Source organism: Capra hircus, chromosome 6 (assembly GCF_001704415.2).
Source record: "Capra hircus breed San Clemente chromosome 6, ASM170441v1, whole genome shotgun sequence".
In the NCBI taxonomy this organism is placed as follows: Eukaryota; Metazoa; Chordata; class Mammalia; order Artiodactyla; family Bovidae; genus Capra; species Capra hircus.
This window is the reverse complement of record NC_030813.1, coordinates 67,853,915-67,874,711: the sequence shown is the minus strand read 5'-3', so window position 1 is coordinate 67,874,711 and position 20,797 is coordinate 67,853,915. Positions and strand designations below refer to the sequence as shown.

At 37.0% G+C, this 20,797-nt stretch overlaps 1 protein-coding gene across 8 annotated transcripts in view; it reads left to right on the top strand.

Moving 5' to 3' along the window:
• Window positions 1-20,797, top strand: part of FRYL (FRY like transcription coactivator) — a 257,732-nt gene that overhangs the window by 103,621 nt on the left and 133,314 nt on the right. For all 8 annotated transcript variants that reach the window (XR_001918189.1, XM_018049433.1, XM_018049438.1 and 5 more), the window contains one exon: window positions 14,519-14,718. Coding sequence is in view for 7 of the 8 variants with exons in the window: in XM_018049433.1 (XP_017904922.1) it covers window positions 14,599-14,718 (120 nt within the window). In the remaining variant the exon portion in view is untranslated. The remainder of the gene's footprint in view (window positions 1-14,518; window positions 14,719-20,797) is intronic.

Genomic DNA, 20,797 nt, shown 5'->3' with positions numbered 1-20,797 from the left:
GTTACCAGCAAAGCTCAAATAAGGGCCCTTGTGTTGTTTAAAGTGTTACTTGCTCAGTTGTGTCCGACTCTTTGCCACTCCATGGACTGTAGCCCACCAGACCCTCTGTTCTGGGATTTTCCAGGCAAGAGTACTGGAGTGGGGTTGCCATTCCTTTCTCCAGGGGATCTTTCCAACCCAGGGATCGAACTCAGGTTTCCTACATTACAGGCAGATTCTTTACTGTCTGAGCTACCACGGTCTCTGTATATAAAGGCCTCTGCTCAGTCGCTCAGTCATGTCTGACTGTTATCCCATGGACTGCAGCCTGCCAGGCTCCTCCATCCATGGTATTTTCCAGGAAAAAATACTGGAGTGGGTTGCCATTTCCTTCTCTAATATAAAGGCCTAGTCTGGCTCAAATATGGGCTTCCTAGGAGGTGCTGGTGTTAAAGAACCTACCTCCCAGTGCAAGAGACATAACAGATGTGGGTTCAATACCTGGATGGGGAGGATCCCCTGGAGGAGGGCATGGCAATCCACTCTGGTATTGTTGCCTGCAGAATCCCATGGACAGAGGAGCCTGGTGGGCTACAGTCCATAGGATCTTAAAGAGTCGGACACAACTGAAGCAACTTAGAGGGCAGGCACACACACATGGTTCAAATATAAAGTAGTCCCTTTGGCTGCTATATGAAGTTGATATTTCATCAGCTAAGAGGCAGGGATGACTGTGAAGGAAGACTTTTAAGGAGTTTACGTAGACTATTATTAAGACCTGAACTTAATTCAGTTATGCAGAAAGTTCAACTATGCAAAAAAAGGAAGTGGGGATTACTTTTAGTAGTCACGGTATTTGATGGCTAGACTAGATATGAAATATAGGGCACAGGGAGAAATCAGTGATAACTCTTTGAGTTTAGATCACTGAAACTTTATTCTTTGAAATCACAGATAATGAAAGGCAAGGATTGATTGGCCACCGAGATATGTGGTTTAGGTCATGGACAGTGAGTAAAGTGAAGAGACTGAAAGCCTGAGAGGAAAATCAGTTTAAGATTTCTAGTATGAATTGAGAGAACTATAGATAACTTTTTAAAATTAGATTTTTCATTTATCCTATGAATGATCCTTTTCTCTGCTCCCTAGAGCTCTGTCCCTGACATGCATTCATGTAACTCTGATGGATGTTGTTTGTGATATTATATGTTTCCTTGTTTACGGTGTTTTAGAAACTTTTTATCATCAAAATTAGTTTTAAATAAAATCATTGTGTAGAACCAATGTTCTGCTTTGGAAGAATAGTGAAAGGCAGTGGTTTTCACCCTGGCTACTTCCTCGATGGTTCAGCTGGTAAAGAATCTGCCTGCAATGTAGGAGACGCAGGTTTGATCCCTGGGTCAGGAAGATTCCCTGGAGGAGCGCATGGCAACCCACTCCAGTATTCTTGCCTGGAGAATCCCCATGGACAGAGGAACTTGGTGGGTTACAGTCCGTGGAGTCGCAAAGAGTTGGACATGACTGAGCAACTAAGCGCAGCAAAAGAGTCACGTTGGGGAGTTTTCAGAAACATACAGATGCCTGGATCTCCCTCCAGAGAGTTTGATTCTGATTTAAGGAATTGCCAGAGAAGGCCAGCAAAGACCGCCATCAGGTCAGGAAATCCTGACTTTGCCAGAATGCTGAGAGTGGATGTGAAATCTTTCTCAAGGGGCAGAATTGTTATAAACAGTCTTCTGACAGAGACAAGCTCTTTCATGTGCCAATTTACTAATTTACAATGAGAAATATGCCAAGTGAAAGAACGTTAATGCTGGAGCTGGCAGACCGACCGTTCTTTGCTCTGCTTGTGGGGTAGGTCATACAAAGTTAAACTGTAATCAGGAAGTTGCATGGAGAGCCTAAAGATCAAAGAAATTTATTATCTGCCCAGGCTCTGCTATAGGGGCCAGAACACTCATCCCTTGTCCACCCTACTTGGCTGTTGAACAGGACTTTTCCATCAGCAATGTGTTGTGTTAATTTCCTTGTACCTTTTCAGCTATACATCCAATTATTCTTTTTAATATTTGCCCCAAATTTAATGTTTGTGTATAAAGTGAAAGCTCACTGCAAGTTTAATTTTCATTTTCTGGCCAGTACAAAGTCTGAATATTTTTTTCATATGTTTGTTGTCTTTTTAGACTGGTTCTTATGAGAGTTATCTAATTACATCTTTTGCCATTTTTTTCTCTGTTGCCTTGTCTTTCTATTGTAAATTTGTAAGAAGTCTTTGAATATTTTATACTTTCTGTCATCTGCATTCTACTTTCCCCCCAACTTTTGTCCTTTCTTGTTTATGGTATCATTTCCTTATAAATATTTTAAAATTTTCTTTGGTCGAAGGCATTCTTTTTAAATAATTTGGGCCTTCTATCTTCACTAAATTCTCCTCTTTCCTGGATTATGCATGTTGACTTTGAATTTTTTTCCTAAGACTTTAAAACATTTTTACTTCATATCCATCTGGAATTTGGTCTTTGAATGTATTATATTTATTTTTCTGCAGACAAGTAGCAAGATATTCCAAAATTATTACTAAATAAATCACCTCTTTACTTTTGCTATGTTGAATTCTTTTTCTGAAATTTTGGTGAGGTTCTCCAATCTTTTATATTAATCTGGATTATGTACATTTAATATTCACTGAGTTAATTACTTTTACATAACATTCTGATATAATTATATGTAGACAGATAGATATATTTTACCTATTTTACTAAGTTTTTTTAAATTTAGTTATATTTGATGTACAATATTACACAAGTTACAGGTGTACAATATAGTGATTCACAATTTTTAAAGGTTGACTCCATTTATAGTTATACTATATTGGGTATCGGAGAAGGCAATGGCACCCCACTCCAGTACTCTTGCCTGGAAAATCCCATGGATGGAGGAGCCTGGTAGGCTGCAGTCCATGGTGTCGCTAAGAGTCAGATATGACTGAGCGACTTCACTTTCACTTTTCACTTTCATGCATTGGAGAAGGAAATGGCACCCCACTCCAGTACTCTTGCCTGGAGAATCCCAGGGACGGGGGAGCCTGGTGGGCTGCCGTCTATGCGGTCGCACCGAGTCAGACACGACTGCAGTGACTTAGCAGCATATTGGGTATATTCCCTGTGTTGTACAGTGTATCCTTGTAATTTATTTATACAAAACAGTTTTTCCTTCTTAATCCCCTGCCACTGTATTACTCCTCTCCTCTTCCCTGCCCTGTTGAAAATCACTAGTTCTCTATATCTATGAATCTGCTTCTTTTTCATTAGTTAGTTAGTTGTATTTTAGATACCACAAATAAGTTATATTATTCAGTATTTGTCTTCCTCTGTCTGGCTTGCTTCACTTATCACTATGTCCTCCAGATCCATCCATGTCGTTACAAATGTAAAATTTCATTCTTTTTTAAGATTAAATAGTATTCCACATACACGGACATACATATATGCCACGTCTTCTTTATCCATGCACCTATTGATGGACACTTAGAGGGCACCTGCCGTGCCCTCTTCCTGGCCATCTTCCCAACCCAGGGATTGAAACTGCATTGCATCTCATTATGGAGAAGGAAATGCAGCCCACTCCAGTATTGCCTGGAGAATCCTGTGGATGGAGGAGTTGCACAGAGGTGGACACGACTGAAGTGGCTTAGCATGCATGCATGCATTGGAGAAGGAAATGGCAGCCCACTCCAGTATTCTTGCCTGGAGAATCCCAGGGACAGAGGAGCCTGGTGGGCTGCCGTCTGTGGGGTCGCACAGAGTCAGACACGACTGAAGCGACTTAGCAGCAGCAGCAGCAGCAGCATGTCTCCTGCATTAGCAGTCAGGTTCTTTACTGCTAGCACCACCGAGGAAGCCCTCCTCCTAGTATTGTTCAGTGGCTCAGCTGTGTCCGACTCTTTGTGACCCCATGGAATGCAGCACGCCAGGCTTCCCTGTCCTTCACCATCTAGTATACTCTAAGATAATTTTATCTAATACAACCTAAATAAAATTGTACTGAAATCTTAATTCAAATTGTGCGAATATATTTTCTGGGAATTGACACTTAAAAGAATAAATGCTTTTATCCGTAAGTTTGTCCTTACCTTTGTTCAGGTCTTCTTTTTATGTTAAGAAGTTCTTATCGTTTCCTCTATGTAAGTCCTATGCTTCTTTATTAAATTTATACCTATGTATTTTATATTTGTGAGTAAGTTTTTATCCATTTTCATTTCTACATGATAATTGCTAGTTAATAAATTTCATATCTTCTTTCTCAATATTTATAATAATGATTTCATTTTATTATGTTATTGCATTTACTTATTATCCTGTAAACTTTAGAACAGTAGTGAATGGTAAGGCAAGAATCAGCATCTTTGTTTAGTTTCTGTTTTAATTGAAATAGATTTGGTGGTTTGAAATCTACAATGATATTTGCTGCTGGTGTATGGTAAATATTTTGTTCCTTTTGTCTCTGCTGGATACCAGTAAATTTCTTTGTCAGCTAATAAAGTGTGTGGGCCGTACAGCTATATGACTGTTTTAAAGTGTAATCCCAAGAGTGATGGAAGGAAATGCAGGCTCCGTGAGCCTTTCTTAGTTAGCAACCAATTAAAATATTAAGAGAAAGTCTGTTTTTTCTTGGTCTCTTTACATCTTATCAGCCTCAAGGGTATAAAGAACTCAGCCCAACTGTTTAGATTCTGCTCGCTTTCTTGTAAGTCGAAGAAAAACGGGTACAAAACCATATGTAGTTATTTACCTCTCCCAGGCCCTGGGTCTAGGTACGTTTACTGGATGAAACAACTGGGTATGTTTACTGTAGGATTCTGGTATTCATATACATTAGGTTAGCAGAAAGTTTGCTTGGGTTTTTCCATGAGCTGAATGAACTTTTTGGCCTACCCAATATTTTTACTTTACGGCTGTGCTGTGGTAGTGCCCCAGCTTACGTCTGGCCAGAGGAGAGTTTGCCACTGTGGGTTTTTCATTGGCAGTGAAAATTTTTATGGGCAGAAGAACGGAGAACAAAAATGAAAACAACTTTTTTTGTTGCTTCTGATACCGTACCCACAGTTGAGCTAAAACTCATTCATTTTTGGAGGGGGAGCAAAGCTTAGAGAGCTTCAATATTTTGACCAAGGTTATAATGACACTCAGTAGCCAAATCAAGTCTAGGGCTCTCATCTTCTGACTCTTAGATCCATACATATTTTTAAAATACTACGTTATTACTAGATTTATAGAATAGTTTCCTAGCCAAGATTCTGATTGTTCAAAAATAATAACCACAGGGAGTTTCTGGCTGAGTAATGGATTATTTAGATGATCGGTCATTTTTCTTCGTCTTCATAGTAAACAATATTTCTGTGGTAGATTTAAAGTAAAAAAAAAAAGTTGGAAATGTGCCAAAGATGTCATAGGAACTTCTATGTTTAGAAATTGTTTTTGATGGGAATAGTTTAGCCTAGGATAAATAAACATTTTATGAACAGCTGTCCAAAGAACAAGCAAAAGTCTTATTTTTCCTCTCCATTGAAATTCATCTAGAAGCAAAATCTTTGGATTGAGTGATGAGGAAAATAATTTCATTTACACAGAATAGGCAAAGTATTTAGAAACAGAAGAATTGGAGAGTTTCTCCTATGAAGCAAAATAGACATTTTTCTTTGGGTTCATGAAAGAAGACAAATTAGTAAGGATATGCCAGGTTCTAGATAAGAAGTTAATTAAGGTGTCAGTTGTCTTTAATTATTTTGTGAAGGTTTGTATAAACTTGGAAGTATAAGTAAATGACAGTAAATGAGAAATTCCTGAAGATAATGAGTAAACCAGGAGTATTTGTTTCCAACAGATAATAAAACCTATTATAAAGCTACAATAATGAAAAGAATGGTACTGATACAAAACTGATTGTTGATGAGCAAAATGGAAAGCATATTTGAGTATGAATTTAGTTTATGATAGTGAAAATTAGGGACAGAATTTTAGTAAAGATACTGAGAAGAACCAATTAAATGTTAAGGGAAAACTTTAAAATCTTTATTGTGTAACACCTCAAATAAATTCCAGTTGGACAGATTTAAATGGAGTAAATGAGACTAAAAGAGAGTTAAAAGTAAATAGTGGTAAATATATGTCTGATCAAAATGGGAATACTTTTTCTTTTTTAGCCTATTTTATGTAAATGAATTTGAAGATGCAACAATATTTGACTTGGGATAGTTATTCTAAGCAAATAGTACATTAATAATACAGACTTTTAAGGTGGAAAATGGATATATCAAAATCTGGCAGTTTTAGAGGACATAAAACCACTGATCTGAAAGTTCTTAAACTGAGGACTGAAGTTCACATTCCATCCAAATGGAACAATCGACTTTAATTAGAAGGCAGTTTCCTTGTTGTATGTGAACAATAACTTGATGTGATGTTTTGGGTCTAGTTCCTTCCAGGAATTTTACCAGCTGGTTGATAAATTATTGATGGCTTAAAATCATCCATAAATGGGAGTAATTAAACAATGGAAATTAGCAAATGCTACAAATCAGGACTTTTTTTTTTAAAGAGGGCCATTTACCAGCTTATCACTTGAAATAAGATTTGGTTTGTTAGCATAAAATAAGATACTATGCAAAATGTCTTAATAAATATTAAATAATGTCTCCAAAATCATCAGTGAATGGTGTCTGGTGTGAGGTTCTTTCATTTATGAAGGAATTTTGAGGTATACATGCCTTGCCTTTGGCTAAGTTGATTTCCCTTGTGGCCCAGATGGTAAAGAATCTGCCTGCAGTGTAGGAGACTGAGGTTCGATCCCTGGGTTGGGAAGGTCCCCTGGAGAAGGAAATGGCAACCCACTCTAGTATTCTTGCCTGGAGAATTCCATGGGCAGAGGAACCTGACGGCTTACAGTTCATGGGGTCACAAAGAGCTGGACACGACTGAGTGACTAACACTTTCACTTTCCTTGCCTTATGTAGTAAATTGTGTTTGTGCCCTGAAGCCATCATATGATATTTTCATAATTTATCTCTTAACATGTTCAACATGCACATTATTTATATTTTCTTTTTTCCTCTTCAGAAATAATTGCTTTCAAATGTACAGTTTTGCTTTGGATAATTGGTAGAAAGATACACGAATCCAACTGGTCTCCCCAAAAGTTGAAATTTTCATTTATTCCCTAATACTGATTCTGCTACCTTTGTCTCTATGTTCAGTTTGTCTACCATGTAACCTGATTTGTGTTTTTGATGTTTTAGTTTAATTGACTTAAAAACTGTTTTGCTCCTTTTTTCCTCTTAGCTCAATCCAAATACATTTTTGTTTTAAGCTTTGGCTTGGGCTGTTGTTTATTGTGGCTCTTCCCAGGCACCTTTGGTTCTAGCTGACAGGAATAGAACAGGCCTTTCTTTCTTTTCTGAAAAATTAATAGACTTTTTTATAAAGAGCAGTTTCAAGTTTATAGAAATTTGAGCAGAAAGTACAGAGAGTTCCCATGTACCTCTTTCTCCTGCCCTCCCTGCTCTGCCCATTTTCCCTCCTATTGACACTTTACATTAATGTGATACATTTGTTAAAATTGATGGACCTACAGGGACACATCATAATCGCCCAAAGCCCATAGTTAACAGCTTCAGTCTTGGTGTTTTGCTTTATATGGGCTTTGACAATGTATAATGACATGTGTCCAGCATTGCAGTATCATATAGACTAGTACCATGCCCCTAAAAATCCTCTGTGTTCCACCTATTTATCCTGCCCTCCCTCCAACCCCTGGCAGTCACTCATCTAAGTTGTCTCCATAGTCTTGCCTTTTCTAGAATGTCAAATAGTTTAAATCATACAATTGGAATATAGCCTTTTCAGATTGGCCTCTTTCACTTAGTAACATGTATTTAAGTTTCCTCCACATCTTTTCATGGCTATGTAATTCATTTCATTTTAGCACTAAACAATATTCCATTGTCTAGATGTACCACAGTTTGCTTATTCATTCAGCTACTGAAGGGCATCTTGGTTGCTTCCAAGTTTTGACAGTTACGAATAAAACAACTACAACCATCTGCGTGCAGGTTTTTGTGTATGTATGTTTTCAACTCCTTTGGGTAAATACAAAAGAGCACAGTTGCTGTGTTCTCTGATAAGAATATAATTTTGTGAGAATCCTTCAAACTGTCTTCCCTTTTACATTCTCACCAGTGATGACAGAGAGTTCCTATTGTCCCACAGGCTCACCACCATTTGCTGTTGTCACTGCTGTGGATTTTGATCACTAGGATAGGTGTGTAGTGCTGTTGGCTGAAAAAAGAAAAAAAGTGCAGCCTAAAAACTGAGAATTGTGTTTTATTTGGCAGACTTGCTGAGGACTTAGGCCTGGGAGGCAGATTCTCAGATAGCTTTGAAGGACTGCTTCTAAGAGGTAAAGGAGGAGTCAGGATATATATTAGAGTTTTTACAACAAAAAGCCAGGTAATCAGAACATCAAAAGTTTACTGTTAGTTAAAGAAAAGCAGACATCTGAAGTCAGTGAACTTAGCCGTTTTCTATGTATGGGAAGATGGAAGCGTCTGGGCTCACTGAAACCATTCCTTTGATATGGACCTTAATTACCTAGGGCCAGTATGCTGTTTTTCTCCATCCTGACTCTCCTCAGAGTGCACACGTGAGGGTATCTGCAGTGGCTGATGGCTTCCTAACTACAACTTCCTTTGTTCACTGATGAGCAGGTGACATTTTTCATCCAGAGTGGTACCTCATCGTTGTCTTAATTTGCATTACTCTGAAGATGTATGGTGTGGAGCATCTTTTCATATGCTTACTTGTCATCTGTATGTCTTCTTTGGTGTGAAGTCTGCTAAGATGTTTTGTCTGTTTTAAAACTGGATAGTTTATCTTCTTATTGCATTTTAAGAATTGTTATATATTTTGGATGCCAAATACATGTTTTGCAAAGGTTTTCTCCCAGCCTGTGTATTTTCGTTCTGTTACCAATATCTTTTGCAGAGCTGAAGTTATTTTAATAAAGCTTCAGTTTATCAATTTTTCTTTCATGGGTCTTGCTTTTACTGTTGGATCTGTAAAGTCATCACCAAACCCAAGAACCGTTAGGTTTTCTCCTTAGAGTCTGGGAATTTTATTGTTTTGCATTTCACATTTAGATCTGTGATCCATTTTGAGTTAGTTTTTGTAAAAGATGTAGGTTCTGTGTCTAGACCTATTTATTTTTGTAGTATGCAAATGTCTGGTTATTCCAATACCTTTTGTTGAAAATTCTCTGTTTTCCACTGATTGAATTTGCTCCTTTGTCAGAGATTAGTTTCAGTTGACTCTGTTTATGTGAGTCTATTCTAGGCTCTCTTTCTGTCCCACTGATGTCGTCATGTATTTTTCATTAGTAGCACACTGTCTTGTTCAGTGTAGCATTAAAATAAGTCTTAAAGTTGAGTAGTGTCAGTCCTCCAACTTTGTTCTTCTTCAGTATTGTGTTGGCTATTCTGAGTTATTTGCCTCTTCATGTAAATTTCAGTCAGTTTGTTGATAGCCACAAAATATCTTGCTGGGAGAGGCTTGCTTTTTAAACTAAGAGTTTTGCTTTTGTCTTTTAAAATAGATATTTTTGACTTTTGGTCTTGTTCAAAGGCCATTTACCTTATACCTTTTCCTTCTTAGGTCATCATCGACGTGTTTATTATTAACAATATAAGTAAATAATTATTATAATAAATTGTGTGGTATTTTGTTACTTTTCTGTATTATATAAATCTCTACATAAATATGTATGTATAAGATTATGACCAAAGAGTAGTAATTTTTATACCTAAAGACCTGGCCTTGGGCGTGAGGGTGCTGCCTGCAGTTTTCATGGACTCCACTGGGGTCTTTTAAAACTACATCTACTCACCCCTACTCATCTTTTTTAGGGCAGCTCAATCACTGAGAGTCACTGAATTTAGACGGAGTTATTGTATGGAGTTGGGGAAGGCAGTGGCACCCCACTCCAGTACTCTTGCCTGGAGAATCCCAGGGACAGAGGAGCCTGGTAGGCTGCAGTCCATGGGGTCTCGAAGAGTCGGACATGCCTGAGCGACTTCACTTTCCTGCATTGGAAAAGGAAAAGGCAACCCACTCCAGTGTTCTTGCCTGGAGAATCCCAGGGACAAGGGGACCCCTGGTGGGCTGCCGTCTGTGGGGTCGCACAGAGTTGGACACAATTGAAGTGACTTAGCAGCAGCAGCATTGTATAGAGTGTTGCATGTAAGAATATAACAGAGGCAGAAAACAACAAGAACCACTGCTATAAAGTAATGAAATCAAACGTGATTCAACTTAGGGTTTTTGTGTCTCTTCTCACATGTCTGTTCTCCTTCATTGAATTTAAATTTATCCTATAAGGGAATAGGAGATTCATGAGCATGAAGAAGGTAATTTTTTTTTTTTTTTAATGAAACATGCTAAGTACAATGTTATACAGAGCTCACTGTCTAAAAATACCAAACTTCCCTGGTGGTCCAGTAGGTTGAAAATCTTCCTGCCAATTCAGGGGACATGGGTTCGATCCTTGTCCCGTGGAAGATTCCACATTCCTTGGAGCAACTAAGCCCATATACCACAGCTACTGAAGCCTGAGCTCCTAGAGCCCCTGCTCTGCAATGAAAAGCCGCTGCAATGAGAAGCCCTTGCATTGCATTGCAACTAGAGAAAGCCTGCACACAGCAACAAAGACCCAGCACAATCATACAAATAAATAAATACTTTTCAAAGTGCCATATTTATATTTTACTTGCACCTTATCTATGAGAATGGAGAAGGAAAATGCTACCCTCTCCAGTATTCTGGCCTGGAGAATTCCATGGACTGTATATCCATGGAGTCGCAGAGTCAGACACAACTGAGCGACTTTCACACATATCTATGAGAAAGAGTACACAGACTAGCTTTTAATTTTTATATCTTATCTTATTTTATATGTTAATCACTCAGGTCTTGCTTTATTCTTTTTATTATCAGAGTTTAATAGATTTATATTCCAAGGATGTTTAATATGACATTGGGTTTTTACAACTTATAATTCAATGCCTGAATTGTGTTAAGAATTACACTTTTAACAGTTACGTCGTTATTCTCTAGTTCAGTTCAGTTCAGTTCAGTTCTGTCGTTCAATTGTGCCCGACTCTTTGCGACCCCATGAATCGCAGCACGCCAGGCCTCCCTGTCCATCACCAACTCCTGGAGTTCACTCAGATTCACGTCCATCAAGTCCGTGATGCCATCCAGCCATCTTATCCTCTGTCGTCCCCTTCTCCTCCTGCTCCTAATCCCTCCCAGCATCAGAGTCTTTTCCAATGAGCCAACTCTGCATGAGGTGGCCAAAGTACTGGAGTTTCAGCTTCAGCATCATTCCTTCTCTAGTAGACGTATGTAAAATTTTCAAAAAACTTTAATAGCATGTAGAGAAATAGTACTATTTAGCTTCATAAAATATTTGGCTCAAGCAGTCTGGTGACATCAGGTTAATCTAGTTATGTAGTAACTAACCTTTTTAACCCTGCTTAGAGTGACTATCCCTTTTTCTTAACTATTAGCAGAATATGATAAAAATTCACATATCTTACCCAAGTTGAACATTGTAGTGAAATACACAATTGGGGGAAACCATTTTGGTACATAAAAAAAGTTATCTAATTTTTATTTATTTTAAAAATATCAGTGAAGTTAAATATTATTTTCATGGTTATTGGCTTGTTTTATCTTTTGTAGCTTGTTTCTTCATCTTTTTTGTCCAGGTTTCAGTTCAGGTGTGGGTCTTTTTCTAACTGATTTCATTCTGAGGTAAAACTGATTAACTCTTAAACACTAAAAATTTGATTTTTCTTTCAAGTTGAAGTATTTTGATGTTAGAATGTAATGCAGATATTTAGAAGATAGACCTTTATTTGGAAGATAAATACAAGTTTCCCTAAAACTTCTGGTTGTATTGACAAATGTCTTGAAAATGCAATTATGATACCTAGGGATATTTATTTATGGTTAACTTATGTTTATGCTTTTTAGGAAGTAGAAGACAGTAATGATGAGTTATTTGAGTGATCATTTTAATTAAAGTTTTTCTTTTTGAGAAGACTTTAAAAGTTAAAATCCATTAAAGTTATACCTCATCAAAGTCTACAGTTCAAGTGCCAAGATCTATTCTAGCCTTCTTATTTAAAACATTTATTATAAAGTTAAAGCCAAAGAAACTTTGTAACTCTCATATGACCTTATGAATCTTAATTACAGGAAAAGGTATATTTTGCATCTACTACCATAAGTCAAAAATTTTTTAATGTTTTATCCTCATTTTTATTCCTATAATGTAAATTAAAATTCTAGAAACTGAGTAGCCTTTTTGACTATTTTATGATTCTCTACAGCTATCCAGCATAATGTGGATATAAAATATAAAATATTCTTAATGATCCAAAATAAAATTTTTTAATTTAAGATCTTCTTTCCCCATGGTGACATTTGTTAACACATTCTCTCCTTTATAATACGCAATGTTGGATCGTGAAACAGAGTAAACACGTCATTGTTTAAAATAAATAGCATACACTGTGTTCAAAGGACTTTGAATTTTATTTTGAACTCTTTTATATGATTTTAGTTCTAGAATACAGTATATATTTTAATTTTATGTGATACAAAGATTTATTTTATATGCAATATTAACTGTTTATAATAGTCTTTAGATTATTATTATTTTGAAAATATAAGCATCATGCTGACTAATTTGTAATCTTACCATTGGAGGACAATATTCTGTACTATGCAAAAATAAGTAAACATAGATTGGATAGGACATGAAAGTAAGCCATTCTTTGGCATTTATAAGTTCAGTCTTTCAAAAATATTTATTTTTTAAATTTGCAAATGATTTTTTTCTGAAGTGACTGCCCTCACCTGATTTTATATTACTTTCTAGAATTTTCTTTTGGAGTTACCACGGTCACTTCAGATATCTTGACATATGTTATGTTTGATAGAGTAGTTTTTTTTTGTTTGTTTTTTTTTAGTTGACAAAACAATTTCTTATGAGTTGGGAATAATACATTCCCATTAAATTCCCATTCTTTAGATTAAATTTATTGTCCTATGGTTATGTAACACACACATGAACAGAAAGTGTTTGAAAAATTGTGTTCTGCTTCCTATTTCAAGGAGGGAGTAATTTCTAGGACAGCATATTGAAAGCGCAGTCTCTGGAGATCAGGTCAAGGTAGAGAAGTACATTTCTTACAGGTTTCTCCATGGATATTCTAGGCCAAAGGGGTTGTCACAAGCTGAAGTTAGAGAATGGGAAGGTCTGTTTGATGCAGCAGGTGGGAAGATCAAGGCAATTGGAGAAACTAGATAAAAGCCAGGTAGGCTGCCCAGGCATCAAGAAAACAGAACAGCTGCTCTTCTTAATGTCACACTTGGTTCGAGGTACTGTTTGCCAGGCACAATGTCATCTTGATCTCTCTTTTGAATGATTCAAAGAAAAGTCCTATGAGTCATCATTAATTGCTTGCCCTCCTGTCAGTATCAAGTCCACTAACATCTGACAGACCCTTCTCTTCTGTGCCATCATCATCCTCTTAGCCCAGGCTGTGAACATCTCACCTGGATTTTTTGTAGTGGCTCCCCCGATTCTGCATTTGCCTTCATCTAATTCATTCTCCAGAGGAGCCAGGAATCTTTTAAAGAGAAGCCAGATCCTCTTCCTCTCCAAGTCATCACTTTGCAATGAATTTTAATTGCATATAGAGTAACATCCATTTTCCTTATAGAGCTCTAAAACTTTGGTCTCTGACTAATGCTTCTAACTTCGTCTCACATTGCCTTCCACCCCTGCTCCATCCCTTAAGCTCCAGCCATACTGGTCCTTTTTTTGTTTTTCAAACATTCAACTCAACTTTGTAATTTCTGTTCCTGGTGCTTTGCCTTGCTTCTTCTTTTTCAAAATTTAGATGTGAGTTCAAATGTAGTTCGCTTTTTCAAATGTGTTTCCAGAGCATTCTCTCCAAAATAGTGTATTTTAACTTGACACAATTTGCATTTTATTTATTCACACATATTTCCTTCGTTGCATACAACTTTGTTTAGAATTCATTCATTCATCCACTACATATGTATTGTATCCCCAGTATGTACCAGGCATTGTTCTAAGCACTTGGGATTCATCAGTGAACAAAAAAGACAGAAGAGAGTCTCTGAACATATAGAATTCACAACAGCAAGGTGAGGAGAAAAATAGCACATAATAAATAAATAATACATAATAAACATGATATATAATGAAGTTATAGTTATGTTGGGCAGTATGTTAGAAGGCAACAAGTGTAATAGAAAAAATAGAGTCTGGTAATACAGATTGGGAGATCTGGTTGGGGTTTAGGGGCAGGATGAATATTAAACCAGGTGGTTATGGTTGGCCTAATTGAGTTGATTATTAAAGTAGAGTTCTTTTGTTTCTTTTCTTTTAGCTTCAGCACCAGTCAGCAAAGTGAATAAGTACTGCACTTCTTCCAACTCTCATTCCACTTTGGGGAAAAAGAATATCATCATGTCAAGCATTACAATTGACCCAGATGTCAAGCCTGGTGAATATGTCATCAAGAGCCTCTTTGCAGAATTTGCTGTTCAAGCTGAAAAGAAAATTGAAGTTGTAATGGCTGAACCCTTGGTGAGTAGAGCTGACCTATAAACCTGAAATATTTTCTTGCCTTAACTATTATATTATAGATTTTCCAAAGAAAATAACATAGTTGAAAAATATTAAAGGACGCCAATCTGAAAGGGTATATACTGTATAATTCCAGCTATTTGACATTCTGGAAAAGACAAAGCTATGGAGACAGTAAAAGATCAGTGGTTGGCAGAGGTTGGGCAGGGGTAGAGGTGGGATGAATAGGCAGACACAGGATTTTTAGGGTAGTGAATATGTCCTGTATGATACTGTAATGGTGATACACATCGTCGTAGGGTTATCCAGACCCAGCTGTTGTGAGCCATAGTGCAGTCTATAGAGTTTGCGTCATCAGGGTGTGTCAGTTATGAATATGCCCCTCTAGTGCACATGTTGATAATGGTAGGGGCTGTGCATGTGTGGGCGCAGGGGAATACAGTAAATCCGTTCTTCTGCTCAGTTTCACTGTGAACCTAAAACTACTCTAAAAAATAATGTCTTTAAAAAAAATAAAGGGATAGGTGATAATAAGTGTTCATCTAAAAAGCTGTAATGACTCTAGAATACACTTAGATGCTTTACTGCAGGTAACAAAAGAACAGAAATGATTTCACCAAGGGGAATTATTGAGACAGATAAAACATAAGAGAAAATGAAAGAACATCTAAAATATTCGGTGAGTTGGTGATATGACAATAGCCAAACTTAGAACAAGTAAACAGCTTTGAATTTACAGTACATGAGGATACTTAAAAGCATGAGGAGCTCTACTTATGGTGAGGAAGAAGGAAGGAAAAAAAACAAGAACAAAGGTTTGGGTTGGATTCTAAAGAATTGTGATGACTGTTTAATGATGGATATACAGTGGTTGGACAACAAGGAGAATAGATGAAAGGCAGAGACTATTTAGCTGTTGTATAAATCCAGGCTGAAATGAAAAGAGTCTTGAATTAGAGCATTAGCAGTGGAAAAAAGTAAGATAAATAACAAAAGCAGAATCAGTAGAATTCGATGCACAATTAAAATGGAATAGGTGTTTTGAGTGAACATGAAGGATTAAAGATTTTTTGAAGTGTTCGAAAAGATGGTAGTATGTTTACTTTGGTAAAGAAAACAAGAGTTTTATTGGGATCGTAAGGATGATTAAGATGTTTGTGTATGTTAAGCTTGAACTACTAGCAATCTAGACCATGTGGAATTATTTGGCAGCTGGAAATTCTTTGGGGGAATTTGCAGGAAACATAGATTTTGGCATCATCCACATGAGGGTGATGATCGAAGCCAATACAGGAAAGAAACTATAGAATGGCATTATTATTGTCAAATAATAGACGCGGAGTACAGTGAAGCCTGGGGAACAGGTTATTGGACTTGGAAATTAAATAGCCTGAGAACTGTTTCTGCAGGGTGAAGTAACTTTAGAAAGTAACTCTTGGGATTTGAAGGGAACGGATATGTGACGAATCAAGAGCATGTTGGTAGATTACAAGTCGGGTGGTGATAATGAAGATGGAGGTAGAGGATGTAACAGCTGAAATGTATTTATTCCTTACGTAACTGAATTAGAGATAGATGTTCACCACTGTTTTGAGACCCAGAGGGTCTGTTACTTGTCTGAGGCCCAAAGCCAATAAGCAGCAGAGCAAAGAGTTAGGCTTAACGCAACCTGCTGTGCTTTCTCAGAAGGAAGGAAGAAAGGAAGGGAAGAGAATAAAGATGACTTAAGAAAGGAGGGAAGAAGAAGGAAATACATGTTCTTAATTTTCTTAGTTAAGTAGGACTTACTGCTCATACTGTGATGGTCTGTGGGTGGGGTGCCTGGAAGCATTGAGTTTCTTTCTGATCTTTAAATAGAGAACACTACTCTGAGGAAAGCGTCTGTGAAATCATGTATTTGAGGTTTAAGAAATAATAGTACATAAAAGATCACTAACTAAAATGTATATTTCAGAACTGTACATCTCATCATTAATATATTCAGTTTAGTCATTCCATGATTGCTTTCTGCGTTCAGTTCAGTTCAGTCACTCAGTCGCATCCGACTCTTTGCGACCTCATTAATCACAGCACGCCTGGCCTCCCTGTCCATCAATATTTATGCCAATGTATATATATATATACATGTATATATATTATATAAAATTCTGTTTTAAAATATAAAATTCTGTTTTAAAAATTAGGATTATGAGAGTTTATAGATATGAAATAGTGCTTATAAGGTTTAATTAGAAAGGTACTTGCTCTATAAAATGTTATTTTCTTCATCCATGGTCTGTGAATTACACGTTAGATTGCTTTACTGGCCTACTTAAATAGCATACAGTCAGAAAGAAAACCACTTTTGAAAGATACATTAAAAAAAGGCTTATGGAGCATGATGATTATAGTTGATAATACTATACTGTTTAACTGAAATTTGCTATGTACACCCATGGCAGACTCATGCCAATGTATGGCAAAACCAATACAGTATTGTAAAGTAAAAAATAAATAAATAATAAAGAGCCAAAAAAAAAAAAAAAAAAGTTGAATTTGTGTTCTCACTGAAAACAAAAAAGAAAGAAAGAAAAAGTGAATATGTGAGGTGATGGATGTTTTAATTAACTTGATAGTGGGAATCCTTTCAGAGTATATATGTATTTATCACTTTGTATACTTGAAATATATTATACCTTTATTTACTCATATATCTCAATACAAACTTATAGAAAAGTACAGATTATAGTATAGTGACCCCTCTAGACCCTTCACTTGGCTTCACCAGTTTGCAGCACACACAGCACATTTTAAAAGCTCTTTTCCTATTTTATAAAATGTTTTATAAAAAGCATGATGTAGTATGGTCCTCACAGCTCTAAAATGTCTTATATTTTTAAAGGAATTTCAGTTTTGAAATATATAAATCTTGAGAGTAACATAATTAAAAGAGTGTGAGTGAAATTACCTACTTTGAACGAGTCTATAATACGGCAGTTTTATATCTTGCTCTTTCCTTTTTCTACCAGTGTAGTATTACTGACCTAACTCAGGGTCAGATTCTGTCGTGTTAGACCATTGCATTAGCCTTCTAGCCAATCAGGCAGTAGTCCATCACCTTTCCATTTTCCTTGTTCTCACCAAGCTGTCCCTCATCTACAGCCCAAATAGCAGGATTATCACCTTCTTGCTTTAGAATTCTTCCTTCCTTTTCATTCCTGTGTATTAAATTCAAGTTCTGGGGGGAGTCATTTCAGCCTCTGCAAAGCTTTGTTATAGCTTGGATAATGTTTCTTGATTCTCCTATCCTGATGTATGCTGTGACAAAAGTATTGACTTAAAAGTATCCTCTGTATATTCTGTTGTTCTGATGTGTTTGTTTTTATTTTTCTCTTGATCTAAAATGCTTTTAACTCCTCTGTTTTTAAACCTCTACTCATCCTTGCAGCTTCCCACATGTTCCTTCTAACATAGTGATCCTTGCTTAAGCTAAATGAATCTGTGTTTTACCATAGTAATTTTGTTCACACTCCTAGATTCTGACATTGTCATATTATGGTTTATTGTTTACATATTTATCTTTACTGATGTAAGCTACTTGATACCAGGTCTCTCTCTCCTCTTGTACCTGCAGCACTGTCCTTGGTGGTAGGCTGTTAGTAAAAGTTTGTCATATAAATTGAACTTATTCTTGAGAATACTGCTGTGGCCCGCACCCTTATTTTCCTTCTCACAAAGCATAGTATCATTGTGTTAGACAGAGCTTCTAATATTTCTTTCAGAATAGACTGATGCTGACTGTATTTTATTCGTTCACTTAACAGTTCATTTCAGAAACACCCACTATGTAATTTAAAGTGAGATTATTGAGTTATAGTGAGTAGTGCTCAGGATTCCATTAAAAAATAGGTGTTTCTACCCCATCATCACACTTAAGAGAGAAGAGACATTCCTTCCTTCTCCTTCTGACACCCCAGGAAAATACACAAATGTTGTAGACTCTGGCTGCTCAGGACAAACACTGGCTGAGAAAATCCCCATCATATTTTATAGATTTTACCACCGACACTCCTATGTGTGCGTGCTAAGTTGCTTCAGTTATGTCCAGCTCTGTGCAACCCCATGGACTGTAGCCCGCCAGGCTCCTCTGTACATGGAATTCTCTAGGCAACAATACCGGAGTGGGTTGCCATTTCCTCCTCCAGGGAATCTTCCCAACCCAGGGACTGAACCTGTGTCTCTTATATCTCCTGCACTGGCAGGCCAGTTCTGTACCATTTGTACCACCACATCCTATGTACCAGCGTTATTTCTTCCTGTCTAAATCAGATCTCTGCCAGCTCTGTTTCATTTATGTCCAAGTCTAAGTAGATGGTGTATCATCTACCCAGCATCACAATTAGATAAATGAAAATACATTTAATCTAAAATTGTCACAATGTTTTTATTATACCTCAGATGCGTTTATTATGATCTCATTTGTTTTGAAATGTATTTTGTATCCTTTCCAGTAATAAACTGCTGTTCAAGATGGCTCTCTCAAGTTCTCGAATGAAACTCTCATTCTGTTTTAAAGAAAATAGTATCAACAAATTGTTACATACAAGGAGCCTAACGTGTCTCATCGTCAGATGGACAGTAGGTTACATGGAAAGTTAGAAGCACCCACGTGAAAGAATTCTGTTAAAAAGAATTTAATCAACCACTAAAATGAGAGAACTGGCCTTTTCATTCTCATATTAGAACTCATAATAAAAGGAAATTAAGGAAGCTGAAAGATTCAAAGGTTAGCTGAGTTTGACTTCAGCCATGATTTCATTTTTATCTTGGAAGATTCGAAAAGGAAGGGCAACCATTGATTAAAATTTCAGCTTGTAAGCTATATAATCCAATACCTTAGGTTTCTTTATTCCTAAAAAGAGGTAGATCAATCCTGGATAATTGATCCAAGCACATTTGTGCTTATTTGTCACTGTTATTAGATTACCAGTGATCTATAAAGAAGATAGGGAAAAGGGCTTTAACCAATCACCTGCTAATATAGACTGTATGTATTTAGTTTAGGACCAGCATTTTTACAACTATGCACTATCCACTGTTTTTTGATAGTATTAAATATCTTTGTATTTTAAAGAGTTTCTGGTCTTGCATTTTTCTGTTAGCTTCCCCCCTTCTCCTCACACGTTTATTGTTACATGGTATATATTATTTATTATGATTGAGGCATTGAACAGCTGATTGGAAGCCCCACCTTCATGGAGGGGCCTTTTTGACTGTGGTCTTTAGTGTGTAGTCATCTGAACCATCAATGTCAGCTCTTTAGCTGGGAGCTAGTCAGAATCTCCTGAGAGGGGTGCTTCAGTAGCCCAAATGAGAAGGTTTAGGCTTGGCTACTAACATTCAGGGGATGTAGAGGCAGAAGATAACTGTGTGTTGTTTTTTTTAAAATATTTAGCATATACTTTTCCCTTAAGCGCCCTGTCTTCAGGATGATAGCCTGTCTTCAGGATGATACCCTGTCTTCAAGTGTAGAATCTCCCAGCTGACATCTCTGTTTTGCTCTTTGCTAAGAAGGGCAATTCCTCTATGCGCAGGGTGGAGAGACGGCCAACTTGCTAAGTGAGAGTGTGTGAAGGGAGTGAGAGGTAGGGTTTAAAGTTTTCCTAAACATTCCACCAACCTCTTTTTTTTTTTTTTTTTTTTTAGTTTTCTCTTTTTAATAAAAAGCCTATAAAACAGATCAATACAGTACCAGCCCTCTTATTTTTTAAATTTTTTTGGCTGCTCTGAGTCTCCATTGTGGCACGCAGGTTTTTTCTCTAGTTGTGGCACATGGGTTTAGCTGCCTCGTGACATGTGGGATCTCAGATCCTCTACCAGGGATTGAACCTGTGTCCCTGCATTGCAAGATGGATTCTTAACCACTGGACCACCAGGGAAATCCCTCAACATTCTTATTTTAACTTCCCCTTCATCCACACTTTCATAGTACTGAAGTCCTCCAATTCCTGAGCCTTTGGGGAGTTCCAAGGTACTGACTGGATTATCTTTTCCTCACTTTGCATGGCAAGCTCAGTCCCTTCCCTCTGATTGTGACTCA